Here is a 22,154-nt window from a genome sequence, read left to right on the forward strand (position 1 = left end):
GGACACATGTACTCTTTCCTGAGCCATCATCACCTATTATGCTTCACAGACACAAACAATTATGTCAACAAACAGGTTTGGCTGTGTCTGATATAAATGTGTTTGTGACCATTGACTGATGTTTGGATTCATGTAAATTTCAGGAGCTACAAAATGTCTTTAAATTTTAGTGGGAGAGCTGGAGTTGGCTTAGCAGATGGCTCACTTGCTAATCTCTCAGAGGACCACATTCAGTGGTCACGCCTGTCTGTAACTCCAGCTCCAGGGTACCTCGAACCCTATTCTGGCCTCCACAGGCACTTGCAACATGACAAAAGCATTCTTTTTTTAAAGCTAAATTCCCAAAGTAGTTAACCATACTACATAATGAGAAACAATGATCTAATTGTAGGAAATTATTTTTTTTCAATTTTTTTTGTTGTTTTTTGTTTTGTTTTGGGGTTTTTTTGTTTGTTTGTTTGTTTGTTTTTCAAGACAGGGTTTCTCAGTGGCTTTGGAAGCTGTCGTGGAACTAGCTCTTGTAGACCGAGCTGGCCTAGATTTCACAGAGATCAGCCTGCCTCTGCCTCCTGAGTGCTGGGATTAAAGGTGTGTGCCACCAGCACTCTGCAATTATTTCATTTTTTTAAAGATTTATTTTTGCTGGGTATGGTGATGCGCACCTTTAATCTCAGCACTTGGGAGGCAGAGGCAGGTGGATTTCTGTGAGTTTGAGGTCAGCCTGGTCTACATAGTGAGTTCCAGAACAGCAACAGCTGCTCAATAAAGAGACCCTCTCTCAAAATAACAAAACAAAAAACAACAAAAACACAAAACAACAGCAACAACAATAAAAATTTTAATGTGTGTAAGTACTTCCCTGCATATATGTATATACACTGTATGTGTGCTGGGTACCTTTGGAGGCCAGAAGAGAGTATTAGTCCTCTGGAATTGGAGCCACAGTTGCTTGTGAGCCTCCACACATGGGTGCTGGGAACTGAACTTAGTTTCTCTGACAGAACAGTAAGTGTTCTTGACCAACCCTGTAGCAAAGATTTTTTTTAAGTAACTTATTTATTTTTATTTTATCTGCAATGGTGTTTTAATTGCATGTATGTCTGTGTGAGTGTGTCATATGCCCTAGAACTGAAGTTACAGGCAGTTGTGAGCAGCTATGTGGGTGCTGGGAATTGAACCCACGACCTTGGAAGAACAGTTCTCTTAGCCACTGAGTCATCTTTCCAGCCCTATTTTATTTCTTTTTGTTTTAGTGTGTAAGTGTTTGTCTGTGTACCATATGGGTGTCTGGTGCCCACTGACGCCAGAGAGAGGGCACTGGATCCCTTGGGAGCCACCATGTGAGTGCTGGGAATTGAACCTGGGTCCTCTGGAAGAGCATCCAGTATTCTTAATTGCTGAGCCATCTCTCCAGCCCCTGATTTATTTTACTTTTACCTATGTGTATGTGTGTACCTGGGGAGGGGGCACTATACATCTGTGTGCAGGCGCTGGTGGAGGCCAGAAGAGGGCGTTGAATTGCCTGCCACTCTGATGTGGGTGCTGAGAGCCAAACTCTGGTCCTCTGCAAGAGAAGCCTGTGCTCTTAACTCCTGAGCCATCTCTCCAGCCCAGTAAAACTGTCCTTACCTATAGTAAGCTATATTTGGCTCATAAATCAATCCCTGACATAGGTGATTAATATGATAATATAAATACACCTAAGTGTGCTATAATAGTAAGTCATATAATGATAAATAGTAATATGTTAAAGAAGAAAGACATTAAAACCAAAAAAGTCAAAAGTCCCCCAGGGAAGGTGAACTTGAAGTTGGGCCTTAAAGAAAGGAAAGAATATAGATGAATAGAAGGAGGAAATCCAGTCACTTCCGTCCATGGCTCCACCCCCCAATAGGCGTGGTCAGTGCCACAGAAGGACTATCTCACTACAGGCCATGATAAGCCTTGTTGTACAAAGTATAAGAGCCTAGTGACAGTAAGGAGTAAAAAGAACAGCATCAAGAAGCACACAACAGTGATCTGGAGAGATGGCTCAGAGTTAAGAGGTCCCGAGTTCAATTCCCAGCAACAATATGATGGTTCACAACCATCCATAATGAGGTCTGGTGTCCTCTTTTGGCCTGCAGGCAGACATGCAGGAAGAATACTGTATACTTAATAAATAAAATCTTGAAAGAAAGAAAGAAAGAAAGAAAGAAAGAAAGAAAGAAAGAAGGAAGGAAGGAAAGAAACAAACCAAGAAGGAGGAGGAGAAGAAGACGAAAAGAAAACAGGCCAAGAATTGGTACATTTGGTACATTCCTGTAGTTCCAGCAATGGAGAGGAGGAAGACATCCTTTCTCAAAAAACAAAAATCCTTATGTAATATAGACCTTACAGTCTAATAGGAAAGATACTAACATGCAACAGGAAGGCGTGCTGTGATAGAAGTCTAGGGAAGTGTGGAGTCCCGTAAAAGTAATAAAAGTAATTGAAATTGCTGGGTTCAGCCACTGGCCTTTGACCCCAGAATTTAGGAGGCACAAGCAGGAAAATCTCTAAGAGTTCAAGACAAGACAGGGCTACATAGTGAATGAGACCTTGTCTCCAAAATGAAAGAGAGAGAGAGAGAGAGAGAGAGAGAGAGAGAGAGAGAGAGGATTTAACTTGAGAAAGCACCAGAAATGACTGACTATTAAGAATAAGCAAATTTTGTTGTTGGTTTTTGTTTTGTTCTTTGAGACCAAGTCTCTCTGTGTAGTCCTGGCTGTCCTGGAACTCAGACCAGGCAGGCATAGCATTCATAGAAATCCACCTGCCTCTGCCTCCCAAGTGCTGGCAAAAATAGCAATTTTTTTAAAAAGTTAAAAGTTGCATGCCTTTAATCCTAATCTCAGGATGCTGAGGCTGGCAGAGCCTCAGACCAACCAAGTTCAAGCCAACTTTGTCTACATATCAATCTTTAGTCCAGCCAAGGATATATAATAAGACCCTGTCTCAAAAACAAGCAAACAAACAAATAGCAAGATTCCGTGGAACTAGTTATAGATTTAGGAGACCTTTACATGCTAAGATGAGGTTAAATAAATGAAGCATTTTAAATGGTTATGTTAAGATGTTCAATATTTTTGCTCCTTACTGGCCCCTTGTGAGTAGATGAATCACTAGGGAGGAACATAGAAGATGAAAGGAAGCAGGGTTGAGACTAAGCCTAAGTAGAGAATATTCACAGTTGCTCCCAGAGTCTTGGGAAAAGAAGCATCATTAAAGGAGGAAGAAAACAGAGCTGTAAGAATATAAGGAGGCAGGGCTGGAGGTGTGGCTCAGTGGCAGGGTGCTTCTCTGGTAGTTTAGTCCCCAGCACTGGGGGAAAATAAAGAAAGAATACTACCATAGAGGTCAGAGAATAAAAGTGTCACAGAAGACAATGTGCTATCAGAGGTTCAAAAGCAGTAGAGATATTGGTAGAGAAAAACATAAGAGAAAACCCACTGAATTCAAGAGACTATTAGAGATCACTAGTGAGTTGGAAAAAGATTAAAATCAGATTATATGACTCAAACGAAAGAAACCCTTCTGTTTAGAGTGTTTGTGCCAGTACCTGGGGGGGTCAAACAGAGTAGAGCAGGCCCAGACTGGAAAGTTGGCTCAAGGGATACCTGAGTAAGGTCAGCCAATATCAAATGCAAACACAGAAGGTAGGAACAGTGTGTAGCAACAGTTCAGAAGTCAGAGAAGAGTTGGGAATCAATATGAGAGAGTAATAGGCATCTGGCCAGAGAGTCGGAACAATAAAGAATAATCAGATCTGAAAGACAGCAGCTGAAAGGAAAATAGGAATGCTTCCAGATGACACGTTGGATTGTCAGTGTAGCAAAGTGCCCCACAAAGACAAGATATCCATTAAACGTTTATTGAAAGGATGAGTGCATTCCCTCCATACTTCCTTCCTGAATGAATAACAAATAATTGCACAAATAATTTCACGTGGAAAGAGTATAAGTTTAGAATAAGACTGTATTTTATTTTACATGTATCAGTGTTTTTCCTTCATCTGTGTTGCCTCTAATGTCAGAAAGGGGGCATTGGATCCTCTAGAACTGGAGTTACAGGTGGTCATGAACCAACATGTAGGTGCTGGGAATCAAACTTAGGTCCTCTGCTCTTAACCACTAAGTCATGTCTTCTGCCCCTGGAATGAGACTTTAACTCATATGTTAGTCAACTTTTTCAGCCCATAAACATTTATATGTGCCTGGAGTACTTAAGACTCCGTATATCATACCCTGGTGTCATGGTTCATGCTTGGTTTTGTTTTTGTTTATCCTTCCAATTTTAGTATATGTACTGCCGAAGCAAGCCTGTTTTTTGTTTGTTTTACCTTTTCTTTTTTGTTTTTATTTCCTTGTTTTGTTTTTTAATACAGGGTTTCTCTGTGTAACAGTCCTGGCTGTCCTGGAACTCACTCTGTACCAGGCTGGCCTTGAACTCATAGAGCTCTGCTTGCCTCTGCCTCCCAAGTGCTAGGATTAAAAGCATGTGCTACCATCACCTGGTTCATGCTTGTAACTCTAGCATTTAGGAGGTTGAGGCAAGAAGATTGCCATCAGTTTGAGGTCAGTCAGGACTACAAAGCAAGACACTATCTCCAAAAACCAAAAACCACTACTAAAAGCCTCTGCAAATCAAAAAATAAGAGATGTAGACTTTAGTCTGGCATGGTGTTTCGTGCTTGTGACCACAGTACTCCGGAGGCTGAGTTGGGCTTTGTTGTCATAAATCTCAAAAAGAAAAGGAAAGGGAGCTAGAGAGATGGCTCAGGAGGTAAGAGCACTTCTGCTCTTCCAAAAGACCGGTTTGATTCCCAGCACCCACATGGCAGCTCACAACCATCTAAACAAGGGCCTCTTATGATCTCCATAGGTATCAGGCACATAAGTGGTGTACAGACATATATGTCGGCAAAACACCCATACACATAAAATAAAACTTGAAAGTGAAAAAGAAAGAAAAAGCAATCCTTGAGCTGGAGAGATATCTCAGTGGTTAAGAACACATACTATTCTTGCAGAGGACTGGAGTTTGATTCCTAGCACTCACATCAGGCAGCTCACAACTGCCTGTAACTCCAGCTCCAAGGGATCTGATGGCTTTCTGCTCTCCTACACATGCTCTCTCTCTCTCTCTCTCTCTCTCTCTCTCTCTCTCTCTCACACACACACACACACAACAAAGAATAATTCTTTAAGAAAATGTTTTCTTTTAAAGCTCTATTTTAAAAAGGAGTTCTTGCCAGGTGGTGGTGGCACACATCTTTAATCCTAGCACTCAGGAGGCAGAGGCAGGCAGATCTCTATGAGTTTAAGGCCAGCCTGCTCTACAGAGCTGAGTTCCAGGACAGCCAGCGCTACATAGAGAAGCCCTGTCTCCAAGAGGAAAAGAAAGCAGTTCTTTAATCCAGCAATTTGCAGTTGGTTGATTGACAGAAGCCTACCATTGTTCTTCAGATTGGGCTGTGACAAATTTGTGTGCAGATATAATATGGGCTCCTAAAGGATCTGCTGTAGTCGAGGCTGAAGGGCTAAAAACCAAGGGAGGAGGGACTGAAAGTGGCAGGGGTGGGGTGGGGTGGGGTGTGTGAGGTTATTCCATCCGAATGAAACAACAAGGACGGATGTCAGACAGAAGTGAGCACAGCCTGTTCAGGGCACTCTAAATGTTTAAGTACATCTAGAGCCAAGTGTGATGTACGAGGTCAGGGCAGGGAAGTGGAGACAGAATAGAAGTGGCCAGGGTGATAAGTAGGAGCCAGATCACAAAGGACTTTGTGTTACATGCTAAAGAGATTGGATTTTCCCCCCTGAGGGTGATGGAAATCAAATGAAGAATTTTAAGCAGGAGAGAGACATGATCAAATTTGCATTTTAGAAATAGCAACCATGGAGGATGGGTTAGGAGATGATGCTGAGAGCAGTGAGAATAATTTAGTAGGCTACTGCAGTGGTGAGTGAAAAATGGTGAGAGCCTGAACTCAGCAAAGAGGTAGTGGGCATTTAGAGGTCAGGGTGCAGCAATGGCAAAGCATGACTTCTGGTCAATTTTAGGGAGAGAAACGAGGCCAGGTGACTCCATCTTCCAACTTAGCATCTGAGAGAGGGCAGAAATGGAAGAGCACAACAGGAAGACAATAGGGGAATGAATACTTATAGACCCCTCCTATGTTTTAAGCACTGTGCAAAGAATTTTACATATTACTTTATTCTTAACAATAAAGTTGCCTGGTAGTTACCCAACACCAGGTAAAAGGAATAATAATTCAGAAAGCTTACCACTCAGGTCTCAGCCAGCACAGGTGTTTTTCAGATCCTGACTTGAGGTAGGTGTGTAGGGAGAGGGTGAACACATCGCTTACCTCCCACGGATGCCAATGACCCATGCAGAAGAGTCCACTCTTGATCTGCTCCACCAAAGAGGTCCTAAGGCTGGAGAAGCCCAGAAAAGTAAGCTCAGAGAAGTCTGTTTCAAAGGCAGCCCTGTCTCAAAGACGTAGAAGATTTTCTATGTGTGGTGCTACATGTCTATAATCTCAGCACACAGGAGGCAGAGGCAGGAGGATAGGCAGTTCAGTGCCAGCGTCAGTTACATAACAAATCCCAGATAAGCAGAGGCTACATAAGACCCTGTCCCAAACAGCAGCAGTAGCAGCAGCAACAGCAACAACAGAAGTACAAAACTATGAACAAGGCTCAGTATAATTCCTAGACCCGGTGAGTGAACAGCCCCAGGATCAAATGTTTTCCTTCCATCTGACCTCTCTGTAAGCATCCTGTGCTGTCTTAGTCAGTGTTCTATTGCTGTAAAGAGACACCATGCCACAGCAACTCTTATAAAGGAAGGCATTTAGTTGGGGCTGGCTTACAGTCTCAGAGGTTTAGTGTTGGGATAATCTCTTTGTACACTGTGTGAAGATGTCTCTGTCCTTCCTCACCTGCCTAAGACCTTCTGATTGGCTTAATAAGGAGCTGAATGGCCAATAACTAGGCAGGACTTCCAGGCAGAGAGAGGAACTCTAGAAAAGATTCTAAGGCAGACAAACACCAGGAAGTGGTGGTGCATGTCTTTGATGCCAGCACTCAGGAGGCAGAGGCAGGTGGATCTCAGTGAGGTTGAGACCAGCCTGGTCTACAAAGTGAGTTCCAGGACAGCCAGGACCGTTACACAGAGAAACCCTGTCTCAAAAAAGAAAAGGAAAGGAAAGGAGAGGAGAGGAGAGGAGAGGAGAGGAGAGGAGAGGAGAGGAGAGGAGAGGAGAGGAGAGAAAAAGGATCTAAGGCAGGAGATTTGCCAGACAGACACAGAGGAAGTTGGATGTATGGTACTGAGAAGAGGTAATGAGCCACATGGAAGAACATAAATTAATATAAACAGGCTAATTTAAGTTTTAAGAGCTGGTTGAGAACAAGCCTAAGTTAAGGTCAAGATTTCATAGCTAATTAGAAGTCTCCGTGTTATTTATTTGGGAGCTAGCAGTGCAAAGAAAGACCAACTACAATTTAGTCCGTTATCAACATATTGGGAAACATGGTGGCATGCAGGCAGACATGGTACTGGAGAAGGAGTTGAGTGTTCCACATCTCCATCTGAAGACAGCAGGAAGAGAGAGTCACATGGCCTGACTTGAGCTTTTGAAATTCCAAAGCTCCCCCTCCCCAGTATCATACTTCCTCCAACAAAGCCACACCTACTACTTCAACAAAGCCCTCATTTAAATATATGAGTCTATGGAAGCCATTCCTGTTCAGATAACCTAGAATTCTTCTTTTCCAATTCTATAGTGAGTTCAGGATGACAATATCTGATTCTCAGGGCCCATTCATTGTACTGGGTCTTTCCCTAAAATGATGAATTTTAACCTGGAATTGTGAGTTAAATAAATCTTTTTTTTTTTTTTTTTTTTTTTTTTTTTTTTTTTTTTTGGTTTTTAAGACAGGGTTTCTCTGTGGCTTTGGAGGCTGTCCTGGAACTAGCTCTTGTAGATCAGGCTGGTCTGGAACTCACAGAGATCTGCCTGCCTCTGCCTCCCGAGTGCATTACCACCACCCAGCTGAGTTAAATAAATCTTTTTCTCCCTTATGTTGCTCCTTTCTTTCTTTCTTTCTTTCTTTCTTTCTTTCTTTCTTTCTTTCTTTCTTTCGAACCAGGGTATCTTATCACAGAAACAGAAAGAAGCTAGAACAGCTCCGTAATTAAATTGCTTTGTAAATAGGACTGCTCTCTTTCATTCCTCTTCCTCACGGTGTCAACCCACAGGACAGGCACTGAACAGAATGTTGAGGAAATTCATTGTCACTGTAGCAGAGGATTAGGGACCAAGTGGAGGGCATTAGTCCTTCTCCAGTGGCCTCTTTGCCCCTTGGTACCACCATCCCCCATTCAGCTGTGCTAGACACCCAGAGTCATCATTAACTTCTCTTCCCCTTTTTCAATCCGGTGATTTCAATTCCTGTGTACTTTTTGACACTCCCTCTTCTTAAATGTCCTAACACTATTCTAGAGTAGGCTTAATCATCTGTATTATGGCAGTAGCTTGCTAGTCTCTGCTTCCAGGTTCCCATCCACATATTTACCTGTCAACCAACCCCCAAAGTGAACTATCCAGAGTACAGGTCTGGCCATATTTTTCTTACATTGGTTTATTTGTGTTTATGCATGTTTACCACAGGACATGAGTAGCAGTTGGAGGACAACTAGCAGAAGTTGGTTCCCTCCTTCTGTCATGAGGGTCCCTGGGATTTGAACTCTGGTCATTGGGCTTGGCTGCAAGCACCATTAATATGGAGACATCTCTCCAGTCTCAAGCTTACCACCTGAAGTTCTCTGAAAAACCAGCTGGGGTCCTAAAGCCCCAGTACCTGGGAGGCTGAGGAAGCAAAATTGGAAGAATTCCAGCCTGGGCTGCATAGCAGAGCCGAGACCTACATAGCAAAAGAATAAATAATTTAAGCTTCCCAGTGGATTCACACTGATTAGTCTGACACATGAGATGTCCCCACTCTGACCCTGCCAAATCTCAGCTTCATATCACTTCTCTCTAGTCCCTTGTCCCTTCTCATTCCCCGCAAAGCCCTATGTTACAGCCAGAAGCCTGTTCATGACCCTATCATACCTGCCTTTGTGTTTCTGGCTTCTTGAACATCTCAGTTGCACTTTTTGCTTGGATTTGTTTTTATTTTCTCCTAGTTAATTCTTCATTGCCTTTTAAAAATCAATTCAGCTTCCACTCATCCAAGAAGGAGATGAGAAACAGCATCACTCTGTCAAACTAGGATTAAGGGCCCCTCTTTTGGTCACATAATCCTCTGAATTTAGCATCATCATGGTATGTAGTCCTTGCCATTTGCTCTTGTTACCTGCTGTCAATAAGTCTTAAGTGTGTATGTGCTTACTTTTCCTTCTCCTAGAGCATACTTGGTATTTACTGTCTTTGTATATAGTTTTGTATCGAGCCTAAATCTTTTCTTTAGACTAAAAGGGGAATTGTAGTGAGCTGTCCACCCCACCTGCACCTGTTGCACTGACCACGCCCATTGGGGCATGGGGACAGGTGAGGACATGACCTGTGGAGCCCAGATCTGGGGTCCTGAACTGCAACTCTTTCTTTTACTTCCTGGTCAGGTTGCAGAGAGCATCTGCAGGCATCCTTGGAGTGGGAACCCACAGCTATCATCTGTTTCTGATGTAAGTGATTTCTCCCCGAATAAACATCAATCAGCTTATCTTGTGTCCCAGAATCTTATTTCCCACACAATAATCATGGATTTGAATTTATTTCTTTATATCTGTTAAGAGGGCTGTCTCCCTAGTAGGTTTAAACCTCACGAATGCAAGAGTGTCTTACTCATCTTTTTATCACATATGGTAGAGTCTTAGTATTTGTTATTGCTGGAGTTTTTGGTTAGTTGGTTTTTTTTTTTTTTTTTCAAGACAGGGTTTCTCTGTATAACAGCCCTGGCTCTCCTGGAACTCATCTGTAGACCAGGCTGGCCTCAAACTCACAGAGACCTTCCTGCTTCTGCCTCCCCAGTGCTGGGATTAAAGGCGTGTACCACTACTGCCCAGCTTCAGTCAGTATTTGTTAACAGAAATAATTACTACATCGTCTTCTGGAGTTCATGGACACAAGCATACATGTGGTACACTGAGCACTCTGGCCCACACACATACATAAAATAACAAATTTTAAGGCTGACTGTTATGGAATCATCTGTTTGTACACTGTGAAGATGTGTCACTCTGATTGGTTTAATAAAACACTGAGTAGCCAATAGCTAGGCAGGGTTTCCAGGCACAGAGGACACTGGGAAGAAGAAGAATGGAAGTGTGAGGGAACACAGAGGAAGCAGGAAAGCAGGATGAGCAGTACACAGATGAGGTAAATGAGCCTCGTGGCAGCACATAGATTAATACAAATGGGCTAATTTAAATTTAAAAAACTAGATAAAAACAAGCTTAAGCTAAGGCTAAGCATTGATACTTAATAATAAGTCTCTGTGTCATAATTTGGGGGCTGGTGGTCCAAGAAAGCCTGCTACAACTCAGGGTGGGCTTTAAGGTTTCAAACCCCAGCCTGCCCCAGTGTTGCTCTCTCTTTCTTCCTGGTGCCATGTCTTGGAAAAGCAGAATAAATAAATGAATATCAGCGTGGCAACAGCAAAATTGAACCAAGCATGAGAATCCTCTGATTGCCAGGTCCTGTGTAATCACAAGTCACAACCCGTGAACTCGGCTCTAGGACAAGAGTTCCCAAATCAAGTTCAATTGCCTCTAATTTATTAGAGAGAGAATGTGTGTAGGCACATGTGGAAACCAGAGGACCATCTTGGGTATCATTCATTTCTCAAGTGCCATCCATTTTATTTTGTGAGGGCTTTTGTTGTTATTGTTACATCCCTTTATTTGGGAAGGGGTGCACATATGCCACTGAGCATTTATAGAGGTCAGAGGACAACTTGCAGAGGCCAATTCTCCCCTTTCACCATGTGGATTCTGGGTATCAAAGAGATCATTAGGCTTGGCAGCAAGTGCCTTTTCCCACTGAGTCATTACACCAGCCCCACCTAGTTTTTTTGAGACAATGTCTCACTTGTCTGGAATCACCAACTAGGCAAAGCTTGCCCCAGGGATCCGCCTGTCTCTGCCTCCTTGGCATTAGCTGTAATGAGTCTTTCTCTGTCCCGCCAGCTCCCAAAAAATGACATGAAGGCTAATCATTAATTATGAAAGATCAGCCTATAGCTTAGACTTGTTCCTAACTAACTCTTATAACTTAAATTTTGCCATTTGTATTAGTCTATGTTCTGCCACAGGACTTGGGGCTCTTACTTCTCCTCCTGTACATACTGCTTGCTCTGTATCTCCTGGCATCTCCGCCTTACTTTTTCCCAGAGTTCTCTCTGCCCAGAAATCCTGCCCATACCTCCTGCCTATCTATTGGCCATTTAGCTTTTTATTAAAACAACCACAGTGACACATCTTCACATAGTGTAAAGTAATATTCTACAACACCCCACTGTGCCTTTTAAAACAATGTGGGTTCAAGGCTCTCGAGATGGCTCATCACTTAAGAGTACTGGCTGCTCTCCCAGAGGACCCGGGTTTAATTTCCAACAACCACATGGCAACTTGATATTGTCTGTCTAACTTCGGTTCCAAGGGATCTGGCACCCTCACACACACACACATGCACACACGCGCGCGCGTGCACGCGTATATAGGCAAAAACACCAATGCACACAAAACAGGAAATAAATCTGAAACAAAGTAGCTTCTAGGATATAAAACCTAGGTCCTTGTGCTAGCACAGTAAGCATTTCACTGGCTGAGGCTTTGCTCTACCAACCACCTAGAGTTCACTTTTATTTATATTTCATCCCAAGTAAGGAAGTGGGATCTCTCCTGGCTTTATGCCTAAGTCCTTAGTCTCCTCAAGTCTTTTTTAAACAAGATTCTGGGGCTAGAGACAAGGCTCAGAGGGCAAGAGCACTTATGCTCTTACAGAGGATTCAGGTTCAATTCCTAGTACTGAAGGAACATGATAGCTCAATTGCCTGTAACTCCAGTTCCGGAACATCAGATGCTGTCCTCTGATCTCTGTGGGTACTAGGTGTACACATTAAAAGGAAAAAAAATCAATAATTAAAAAAAAAAGATGCAGGCAGTTGGTAGCACGAGCCTTTAATCCTGCCACTGAGGAGGCAGAGACAGGTGGATTTCTATGAGCTCAAGGCCAGCCTGGTCTACAGAGTGAGTTCCAGGACAGCCAGGGTTACATCCAGAGAAAGAAACCCTGTCTGGAAAAACAAAACAAAAACAAGAAGAGAAAAAGAAGGAAAGAAAATCCTCTGGGAGCCTGATATGATTGTTATAGCTATCCTTTTACTATTGGCATACTACATGGGGGAAAAAACTTGCCCTCTTCTCCCTCTTTAGCTCGCCTCAGTTTATCCAGGACCCACATAAAGAGGGGACTGAGATTTAACCTCAAGCTCACCAGTAGAGAAAACCTCCTTGAGCCTGATAAGTAACAGCTTTTAATGAGTTGTGAGGTCCCCACCTACCATAGTCCCTCCCCATCTGCCACCAACCAACAGCTGGAGCATGCTAGGAAAACCTCCCGCCCCAGGTCTTTGCCCTGGGTCCACAGTCTGCATCCTACCTACATATGACACGGAGAGTACCTGGAGGGCACATGATGCAAGAGACTTAGAAGCAAGTTCCTTGTTTTCTAGGCACCAAGGACAATCCCTAATTCCTGCAGTTCCTGAGGTTACAAGGAAACTAGGGTCAGCTTGGAGAGAGGCACCTCCCACCAGACTTTGTGGCCTGCATGGGACATGCTGCCTAGGAGAAACAGGTGGGTAATCTGTTGGAAGCCAGAGACTGAAAATAAGTTTTGCTTTGGGTGTAGATAATGCTGGGGATCGGATGGAGAGTAGTTGTGGCAAGGGATTCCACAGAAGAAGAGAGTTTAGCATGGTCCAAAGCTGACTCTTAATTCCTTCCCTCATTCAGGAGACCATGACAGCTACATTAACACTTGAAACCATGGCCAGTGGAGAGGAATATGAGCCAAGGAACTGTGTGGTGTGTGGAGACCGAGCCACGGGCTATCATTTCCATGCCCTGACTTGTGAGGGCTGCAAAGGCTTCTTCAGGTGAATGTTTTCTCCTCATCAGGAACAACCCCGACACTCCTATCAGCCTGCCTTGAAACACTGGCACATCTCCAAGCTTTATCGGGCTATCCCACAGCTAAGCTAAACGACCCCATGTCTGGCATACTCAGTCTTGCTGACCATCACACTGTGACATAATAAAATAGCAGGCCATCTGTTTGTCCTAGAGGCACAGCCTGTTAGTTAAGAGCACTTCCTTAGAACACCCTACCTGCAAAGTACCAAGTTAGTACTACACAACAAGGGTTCCTGAGTGACCTTGTGTCCCCACGAAAATGCTCCAGTTACCTCTGAAGACCTCTGGGCACAACTCAGACTAGCCTATTGTTAAATCAATTAGTCTTTTAGGCCATACCCCTTCAGCCTCCTATTCACTGACATCTCAAATGCTTGAGTCTTTCTCTGTCTCACAGGCGAACTGTCAGCAAAACCATTAGTCCCATCTGTCCATTTTCTGGAAGCTGTGAGGTCAGCAAAGCCCAGAGACGCCACTGTCCAGCCTGCAGGTTGCAGAAGTGTCTGAATGCTGGCATGAGGAAAGACAGTGAGTTAGCCCCCTACCATCCCAGGAATCCATTGAGTGTGCTTCTCTGCTGTTTTGTACACCTAAGAGCTCATGTCCCACATATCAGGCATTTTGACACTGATCAGATTATGTCACTGTTTCCAAAACTTTGAGTCTCTCTTTTTAAAAATATTAGTTATTCATTTTTAACATGTATAAATGTTTATCTGCTTATGTGTCTGTGCACCATGAGTATGCCTGGGGTCCACAGAGGCCAGAAGAGCATGTTGGATCCCCTGGAACTGGAGTTCCAGATGGCTGTAAGCTGCCATGTAGGCACTGGGAATGAAGGCCAGGTTATCTGTAAGAGCAACCAGTGCTTGATCTTGAACCATTTCTCCAGTCTCTTCCCCCTCCAATCTCTTTTAAGGTACATGATTTCATATACATCCCACTTCAGACTTTGTCTCTTAAGCCCCTTCAACACATCCTGGCCACTTTGGGATAGCTCAATGCTATCCTTGAACTTAGCAAGCATATTCCTCCCCTGCCATTCCTTCCTCCTTCCCATTTGCCATTCCCTCTACCTGAAATGCCCTTCCCTACATATCCACATGACTTGCCTTTTCTCTTCTACCTCTGAAGTACATTGTAACTGTCACCTCATGGGTTCTTCTAATTTACTCGTTGCTGCTTTCTCTGTGCCAGGTAACTGTGCTTAAGTCAGTCAGCTAAAAAGCAGGGTCACACTTCAACATCAAGCCTGTCTGTCTGCCTCTCAAACTCTTGCTATTTTTCCTTTTTTTTTTTTTTTTTGATTTTTCAGAGACAGTGTCTCTGTGTAGCTTTGGAACCTGTCCTGGAACTCCCGCTGTAGAACTCAGAGATCTGCCTGCCTCTGCTTCCTGATTGCTGGGACTAATAGTGTGCACCACTACTGCCTGGCTCACACTACTTTTCAACACAGAGCAGTGGAAAGAACACTGTAGAAGCCAAATGACATTGATTTGAGTTGCACCTGTATCACTTATTTTATGACTGTGGAAATGTTACTGGAATCTATGTTTCTGAAAAATATGAAGCCTGCCCTGTCTAAGTTAGAGTTACTGTATCTAGTGAGATCTATCCATAGAACCTTTGTAATTACAATACTATGCAAATACAAAGTGACATTTTCAATATTAAGACCCTTCTTCAATGTTCCCAAGGAGCGGAACAGCTTCTACCTTCCCACATGGCTCTGCACCCTTCCTTCCTTTCCCATAGTGCACCGTTTTCTGCTGCAGTGTATCGCAGCAGAATGAGGTTGGTAGAAGAGTGCAGGGATCCCCTGCTACTTGGAGACACTAGTTTAGTGAACTCCAAGGAAGCCTCAGGAACTTTCCTTTCTCCCTCAGTCCTTCCTCACACGGGGAGATTGAGTAGCCCTGGCTCGAGCAGAAAGGTGCCCTCTGATGCTCCCAAAGGCTCTCTTTCCTGACACAGTGATACTGTCGGCAGAAGCCCTGGCATTGCGGCGAGCCAGGCAGGCACAGCGGCGGGCACAAAAGGCTTCCCTGCAGCTGAGTCAGGAGCGGAAAGAGCTGGTCCAGACCCTCGTAGGGGCCCACACTCGACACGTGGGTCCCATGTTTGACCAGTTTGTGAAGTTCAGGGTGAGAATTTTGGCCTGGGTGCCTGTAGAGGTGGCCTGAGGGAGAGGGCTATGTACCATGCCATGACAGAGGACAGGTCTCCAGAACCCCAGAGTGGGCAGGTCCCCCAGCCAAAACCCCTTCTAAGCCTGATGAGGCCCAAAGGACAGCCTCGGCTGAGACCTGTCACTCAAGCTCTGAACTAACTACAGCCTCCAGCTTACCTGTTCATCCATCACCGGCCCTCCTACCTTTTGGTCCCCTCGTTGCCACTGCTCGCACACTTTGCAGATATCAACACTTTCATGGTGCAGCAGATTATCAAGTTCACCAAGGAAGTGCCCCTTTTTCGGTGAGTATCACGTGGTCTTTCAGGTAGCCAATGCTTCATCAATCATGCCAGTCTCTGGTTAAAGTCACATATCCCTTAGCCTTTCCGAGCAGTAAGCCTTACATTTTCAGCCCTAAGCGTGTCATTTTGGCTTTTTGATGTGCAGACTTAAATCTAAAGTGCCCTTGTTTTCCTCCCCCTGCACAGGTCCCTACCCATGGAGGACCAGATTTCCCTTCTCAAGGGAGCAGCTGTGGAAATATTGCATATCTCACTCAACACTACTTTCTGTCTTCAGACACAGAATTTCTTCTGTGGGCCACTTTGCTACAAAATGGAAGATGCAGCCCATGGTGAGACGGTAGAACAGCACAGGGTATGTATGCTTGTGGTATAGGATATGGAGCAATGACCAGGAGGCTCCCAAACCTACCATCTCTCGCAGCAGGGTTCCAGTGCGAATTTTTGGAGCTGATTATTCGCTTCCATAGGACGCTGAAACGGCTGCAGCTCCAAGAGCCTGAGTACGTGCTCATGGCTGCCATGGCCCTCTTCTCTCCTGGTGAGAATCACCCAAACACCAAAGAATTCTGGCCCTGCCACCTCTACCAAAACCCTCAGCGCCTTTCATCTACCCCTGACCACCCAGCTTCCAAGCCCATAGAGTGGGTCTGTACCATTCTCAGCCCCTGTACAATGTGAGGTTTCCCACCAGTGTCCCCTGTCACCTTTTCCTTTCCTGGTTTCCATCTCAGACAGGCCTGGAATCACCCAGAGAGAAGAGATTGACCAGATGCAAGAGGAAATGGCACTGATTTTGAACAACTACATTATGGAACAGCAGCAGAGGCCCCAAAGTCGGTAGGCTGGGTGCTCAGAGGCTGCATTGGGGGAAGGGATCGGAGAAACACTGGATCGGGATGAACGCAGTTTACTGTTGTTTCCTTTGGGAAACCAAGTACTTAAGAATCTAGACCTTCCCTTGGCCACCCATATCACAAAGTTCCAGTATCCGAATTGCTCATAATGCTGCTCCATCTCACTTTTCCAAGGTTTTGTTGTTGTTGTTTTGTTTTAATTCAGTAGAGATGCAAAGTAGTAGCTCATAGCCTGTGTGCGATAGCATCCCTGAGATTGGTGATGTCCGTCACCTCACCTCTCCAACTTTTCCAAGCTAAAGCAAAATTTTCAAAGCCTTGTTCATTCTTCTTTTTGGCCCTCTTCCTCTCCCTTGGGTCAATCCCTTGAATTTTTCAGTTCTATTTGAAGTCATGGTCATTCACAGTCTTATGGACAGAGGCTGTCCCTAGTTCAATAGTGCAGGCTCTGAAGTTTATGCCACTTTTGTTCTGCTCATCCCTTGATAAATCAGCTTGCTAAGAGGGGGATGCTTTATACCATAGAAAAACACACCCACCTTCACTCCATCTAGAAAGTTCTACCTCCAGGTTCTATACAGTTGAAGTTTTGGCCAAGTCTAACACTTCCTTAACACTTGACCTCTAAGCCCTGGGTTCAGGAAACACTAGGCACAGAGAAGGAAGACAGTGTTGATAGTGGCCCTCTTAGTGACTTATGAAATCTTTCAAAATACAGTATGTGCCAACCACAGCATGATTTTCTAATGTTCAGACTTAGCCTCCTTAAGGAACAGTTCAGGGGACTGGAGCCTCAGGACAAGACTCCCAGCTGCCTTATTTCCCTCTTCTTTCCCTGGTAACCCTATTACTCCCTCCAAAGGTTTCTGTATGCAAAGCTGATGGGCCTGCTAGCTGAGCTCCGGAGCATAAACAATGCATACTCATATGAAATAGAGCGCATCCAGGGACTGTCTGCTATGATGCCACTGCTCAGGGAAATCTGCAGCTGACGCCCAGACTCGCCTCCTTTCCCCCGACCCCTGGGATCCAGTGGACTGGAAAGGGGAAATTACTGGTACCCAAGATGGGGACCAGCTGAAAGGAGCTCAAGGACAGCAATGAAACACTGAACTACCTATCTCTTTGTGCAGTCGTCGGTGGAACATGGAGAGGACAGGGGGAAGAGAGAGGGGACTTGGGGTGACCATAGTGCCAAGGTTGTTCTCTGGAAACACAGAAGATGGGAAAGGAGGAAGCCTCAGGGCGAGAAAGTCATGTTCCTTCTGGGAATGTGTGGGCCCATTCTTTGGTCTTTCTATGGCCAAAGATTTAGCTCTTTAACCCTACTTTCCCAACCTTGGGAGGCTGAGGGATGAAAAACTGGGAGAAATGGGATAGGGAGCGAATCCCATGCAGATTTTCCTGCTCTGAAGAAGCTAATACCTTCATCAAATAAAAATAATAAAAAAGAAAGTAGGGTGAGAGGAGCCAGATTCATTCCTTGACCCTTCTCCTTCAGTCCAGAGCCATAGAGCTTGTGGAAAATTACAGTGGGGGTGATGGCAGAATTGGGAACCTCAAACCACTGCCTCGTTGGAAAGTGATTGCGTGGCAAGCTCCAGCTTCTGAGGAGGACACGGTCCCGTCTCCCCACTCTGCCCATGAGACCTAGAAGTCATCAGCAAGGTAGGCTCTGAAGAGGGACCTAGGTAGTCTCTGGCCCTAGGGCATCTGACTCAAAGGTCCCAGCTGCTGTGGAAGTTGCCTGCAGGACAACTTCAGCCCACAGTGATGCTGAAGCCACAATGGAATCTGTTGCGCCAGTGATTGAGGAAGGCTCCGAGGGCTAGAGTGACAGGCAGGGGAGGCATTTTCTTCTCCAACACAGCACCTACACACCAGTTACTATCCACCAAGCCTGCCAGGCAAAAGAATACTCGTCAGGCTGTTTAGTAGGTCTTGGGGTAAGGAGTCAGCAGGAGTAAAGTATAGCCTCCCTCCCTGCATATCCCCAAATCCCTCACCACTTCCAAATGTCACAATAGCCCTCACCTCTAAACACCATATTGGCCTGGGGCAGAGTCAGGTGGTAACCAAAGGAGAAGGTTGTATCTTGTAGCCTTGTATTTGCCTCAAACTCCACTCCAACCTGAACCTGAGAAGCAGTGATGAAAAAGAGGAGGAACAGTCGACATGGATGCCAGAAGAGCCCTGACAGGGTATCAGCAAGCTAAACACATGTGTGAAAATGTACACCACAGTGACAGTAGGAGGAATAACAGGCCAGGAGATTTGAGGGGCAGAAGTTTCTGACTGACTTACTAGGATAGTAGATCAACTCAGTAATCTTACCTGTTCATTTGCCTTGTGGTAATAACTTGCATGGGCCCCACCTGACCCAACATTCAACGTAGCTACCCAGTGTAGAGCTGGGGAGAAAAGTACAGAGGGGAAAGACAGTTACTGTAGTAGATCCTGGCAAGGAACCCCAGAAAAGCCCAGAGTGGCTCTCCTCACCTGACACTCTGTCACCTGACACCATACCTGAGTACTTCCCAGCCAGAGTCAAGATGGCCCCCTCTTCTCCTGGTCGACGGTGATAAACTAGCTCTCCTCCCAGCACCAGCCGATGAGTGACACTCTGCAGGAAGTGCGCAACCATGATCACTGTGGGGGAGTGAAGAGACAAGAGTCAGGTTTACACCCTCACCATCCATTCATTCCCAGTCTAGCCTGCCCAGAATGTTCCTTTTCTAACCCCCAAATTGCACTGAAGATGAAACGGCATGATTGACTTGTTCTTTTGCAAATGGAAAGGCAAGAACTCTGTCCCAGTTCCCCACCTGACTCCCCAATCAGGTCAGGATTTCCCAGGGTCAAAGTGGCTGTGTAGTCATCTCCCCGATATTCGCCATCAAACTGCCATGTCAGGAACTTGGCCTGCTGAGTCTGGTAAGGAGAGTAAGAAATAAAATACCCTTCCCTCTTTTTATGTTCAATATTGCCTCTGCTCCTCCCCCTGGGTCCCCAAGGCAGGATACCCATGGAAGAGACAGAAGTGCCTCGGTGGACAGAGGCAGGAACTGTGGGTCACCTGGAAGATAGCCTTAGCTCGCAGCCGCTCTGCCAACAGAAGCAAGACCTGGGCGTTGAGACTGCCACTGCTGTCCATATCCCCCACCACAGTGGGAAACACCTGTTAAGGAGTGTAAACAGGCTGAGATGGGTAGTTGTATTCACCTAAACATGAACACTAAGGGATTTCAGGAACATCACACAGCGCCCCCTGGTGGACATAAAAGACAAACTCTGGCATCTTTGCACAGGAATCTCTACCCTCTCTCATTCCGAAGAAGCACAGAGAACATAGATGCTGAATGATCTTCCTGACGACATACACATTTCCTCCTTCTCAAGACCCAAGGCCCCTCCATGCATGGTTCTAGGGTGTTGATGCAAGTGTGGTGAAGCCCTCACCTCAGTGGGGCTAAGCTGCCAGTCCCCTGCATAGGCGGCATGGAGGTGATAGCCTGGCAAGCCCAGAGCACTCATATGCACAGTATGAGCAACCTGAGGAAAGAGGAGACGATAGAGAAAATAACATTCCACTTCCCCTCAATTCCTTAGCCCACCCTTGATCGTTTTCCCATCAGGGGTGTTTTAAAAACCTCAACTGTTCCAACATATGCAGAGGGTCCCTGGATTTTAAGCAACAAGTCCCACAGGCAAAGAAAAAGGGACTCCACATCTTCCCTCATTTGTCCCTCACAGTCTGGCTAAGACCGGAGTAAAAGGTGTGAGGAAGAGGCAGGGAGGGGCCAGAGAAGTGGGAGCACCTGGAAATGGCTGCTCAGAACCTTGTTGACAACCAGCTTCACGCCCTCCATCTGTGCTGGAAATACATCTGAAAGAGGTGAGAGGAAGGGAAGGAATAAATATAGACAAGGACCCCAACCAAGGAGATAAGACTTCCCGTTCAGTCCCATATGAAAGCAATGAAGGAAATGACCTCCTTTCAAATCCTGCAACAAAACGGTCTGCTTTGGGCATCTGATCCTTCTCAACTGCTGGACGCTCCAGCTGGATCTCTCCTTTCTGTTCACATCACTGGACATCAGCATTCAAGGCCCTCCCCTGCTCTACCCCTTCAACCTGAGACACCCTCACCTTTACACAATCGGTGCAACTCATCGAAGCTCCCGGGGTTGGGCAGCGGCTCCTCTCGACGGGGGCTCCGGCGGGGTAAAGTCCCCATTGGTGCCAGGCCCAGGGTGTTCCCCATTTTAGTCCAGAGGACAGGGAAGGGTCGGGGTTAACCTGGGTAAACAATCTATTGCTCCCTCTATCCCCCACGGGCTCCACCCCCCATCATCAGGCTCTCCAGTTTCAGAAACTTCCATATGGTTCAATGCTAGACCTGCAACAAGGAACAATAGGGGGAGAGAGCACCGATGGGAAAATTGAATCCCAGGCACACTCCCGCCCCATCGTTGATCCCTCACCCCCACCTGTCACCCCTGCCCGCTCTCCCATTATCTATTCTTAACCACCACCGCAGGCTTCAGCTAGTTCCCTAGTTTCTTCATTCTTCATTCCCACGTCCCAAGGCTCTGCCCGCAATGGAACACTAGCCCTTACCATCTCAAACCATCCTGCTGCCCCTTTCCCCTAGGCACACCCGGGTCATCTTGATGGGGGCAGCCATCTTGAGTAATGGCAAAACTATAGCTTCAACCTGTATTCAAAGAATGGTTATAAGCGCCATCTTGGAAATGGGCAAAGGAAGCGCTCAAAGACCCAACCCACCCAATGATGAAAAAAGGTGCTTCAATTTCCCAATGACCAATGGAAGAGAAGAAAACAGAAGAGTGGCAAGCCTAAGGGCCCCGGCGCTTCAGTCTGGCGCTGCATGCAGTGGCGAGTGGGAGAGTTTGTGGGTGGCTCTTCAGACTGAGACGGAGACCACAATATTAAGATCGCCCAGCCTCTTCAAGGTCGAGATAAACGTGCGAGCATTCGTGACACTAGAGGGAGCATTTTGTCGCTTGTACCACTGGAACTCCTTAAGCCGGACGTGAGAAAAGTGAAACAACAGTTTGAGTTAGGAGACGTATTTTATGAAGCGACGACGCTCAGGCATTGTGAAGCCAGTAGTTCACATTACTCTCCACCTTTCTGAGATCCTCTGCGGAATCCCCACAGCCCTCCACCATACACCTCCAAAGGACTGTTGCTCACAAACACAGCTCTCCCCTAGAAAACAGAACCCTACCACCACTACCTCCCCATTCTGTCGATCTACACAGCTTGCCTTCGTTATAATAGGAATGGCTGTGAGTTTGTGGGAGGGGTGCAGGTTACGGGCAGAACTAATTCCTGTAGCAGCTGCCTTTCCTTGCAGAAAGAACTAACGAAATTCAGGAAGACGACTACAGACTGACTGTACTCACACTCTTTTCCACGGGGCCAGCGGCAAGAGGTAGTGTGATACTAGAATTATTTCACAAGAGAACTGGAAATGGGCAAGATTTCTCGGTCTTTGTCTGCGCCCTCCCCCAACAGCTCCCACATTTCCATCCCTGTATGTCTCAGTAGCGTTCCAGTGCACAC

At 45.7% G+C, this 22,154-nt stretch overlaps 2 protein-coding genes across 2 annotated transcripts; one reads left to right on the forward strand and one right to left on the reverse strand.

The window, feature by feature from the left end:
- Nucleotides 1-12,824: 12,824 nt before the first annotated feature.
- Nucleotides 12,825-17,566, forward strand: Nr1i3 (nuclear receptor subfamily 1 group I member 3). The gene is made up of 9 exons (XM_051186237.1): nucleotides 12,825-12,892; nucleotides 13,051-13,193; nucleotides 13,628-13,758; nucleotides 15,205-15,374; nucleotides 15,566-15,705; nucleotides 15,892-16,037; nucleotides 16,130-16,246; nucleotides 16,440-16,545; nucleotides 17,425-17,566. The coding sequence occupies exons 2-9, from the start codon at nucleotides 13,057-13,059 to the stop codon at nucleotides 17,552-17,554; spliced, it is 1,077 nt and encodes a 358-aa protein (XP_051042194.1). The 5' UTR covers nucleotides 12,825-12,892; nucleotides 13,051-13,056; the 3' UTR covers nucleotides 17,555-17,566.
- On the reverse strand, nucleotides 17,013-21,336 carry Tomm40l (translocase of outer mitochondrial membrane 40 like). Its single transcript, XM_051186238.1, has 10 exons — nucleotides 21,183-21,336; nucleotides 20,712-20,961; nucleotides 20,381-20,448; nucleotides 20,022-20,114; nucleotides 19,639-19,740; nucleotides 19,388-19,493; nucleotides 19,089-19,211; nucleotides 18,897-18,973; nucleotides 18,597-18,699; nucleotides 17,013-18,462 (listed from the first exon to the last, which is right to left on the reverse strand). Exons 2-10 carry the CDS (start codon nucleotides 20,824-20,826, stop codon nucleotides 18,323-18,325), a joined length of 927 nt encoding a protein of 308 aa, XP_051042195.1. The 5' UTR covers nucleotides 20,827-20,961; nucleotides 21,183-21,336; the 3' UTR covers nucleotides 17,013-18,322.
- Nucleotides 21,337-22,154: the final 818 nt, after the last annotated feature.

Source organism: Phodopus roborovskii, unplaced genomic scaffold (assembly GCF_943737965.1).
Source record: "Phodopus roborovskii unplaced genomic scaffold, PHOROB, whole genome shotgun sequence".
NCBI classification, from domain to species: Eukaryota; Metazoa; Chordata; class Mammalia; order Rodentia; family Cricetidae; genus Phodopus; species Phodopus roborovskii.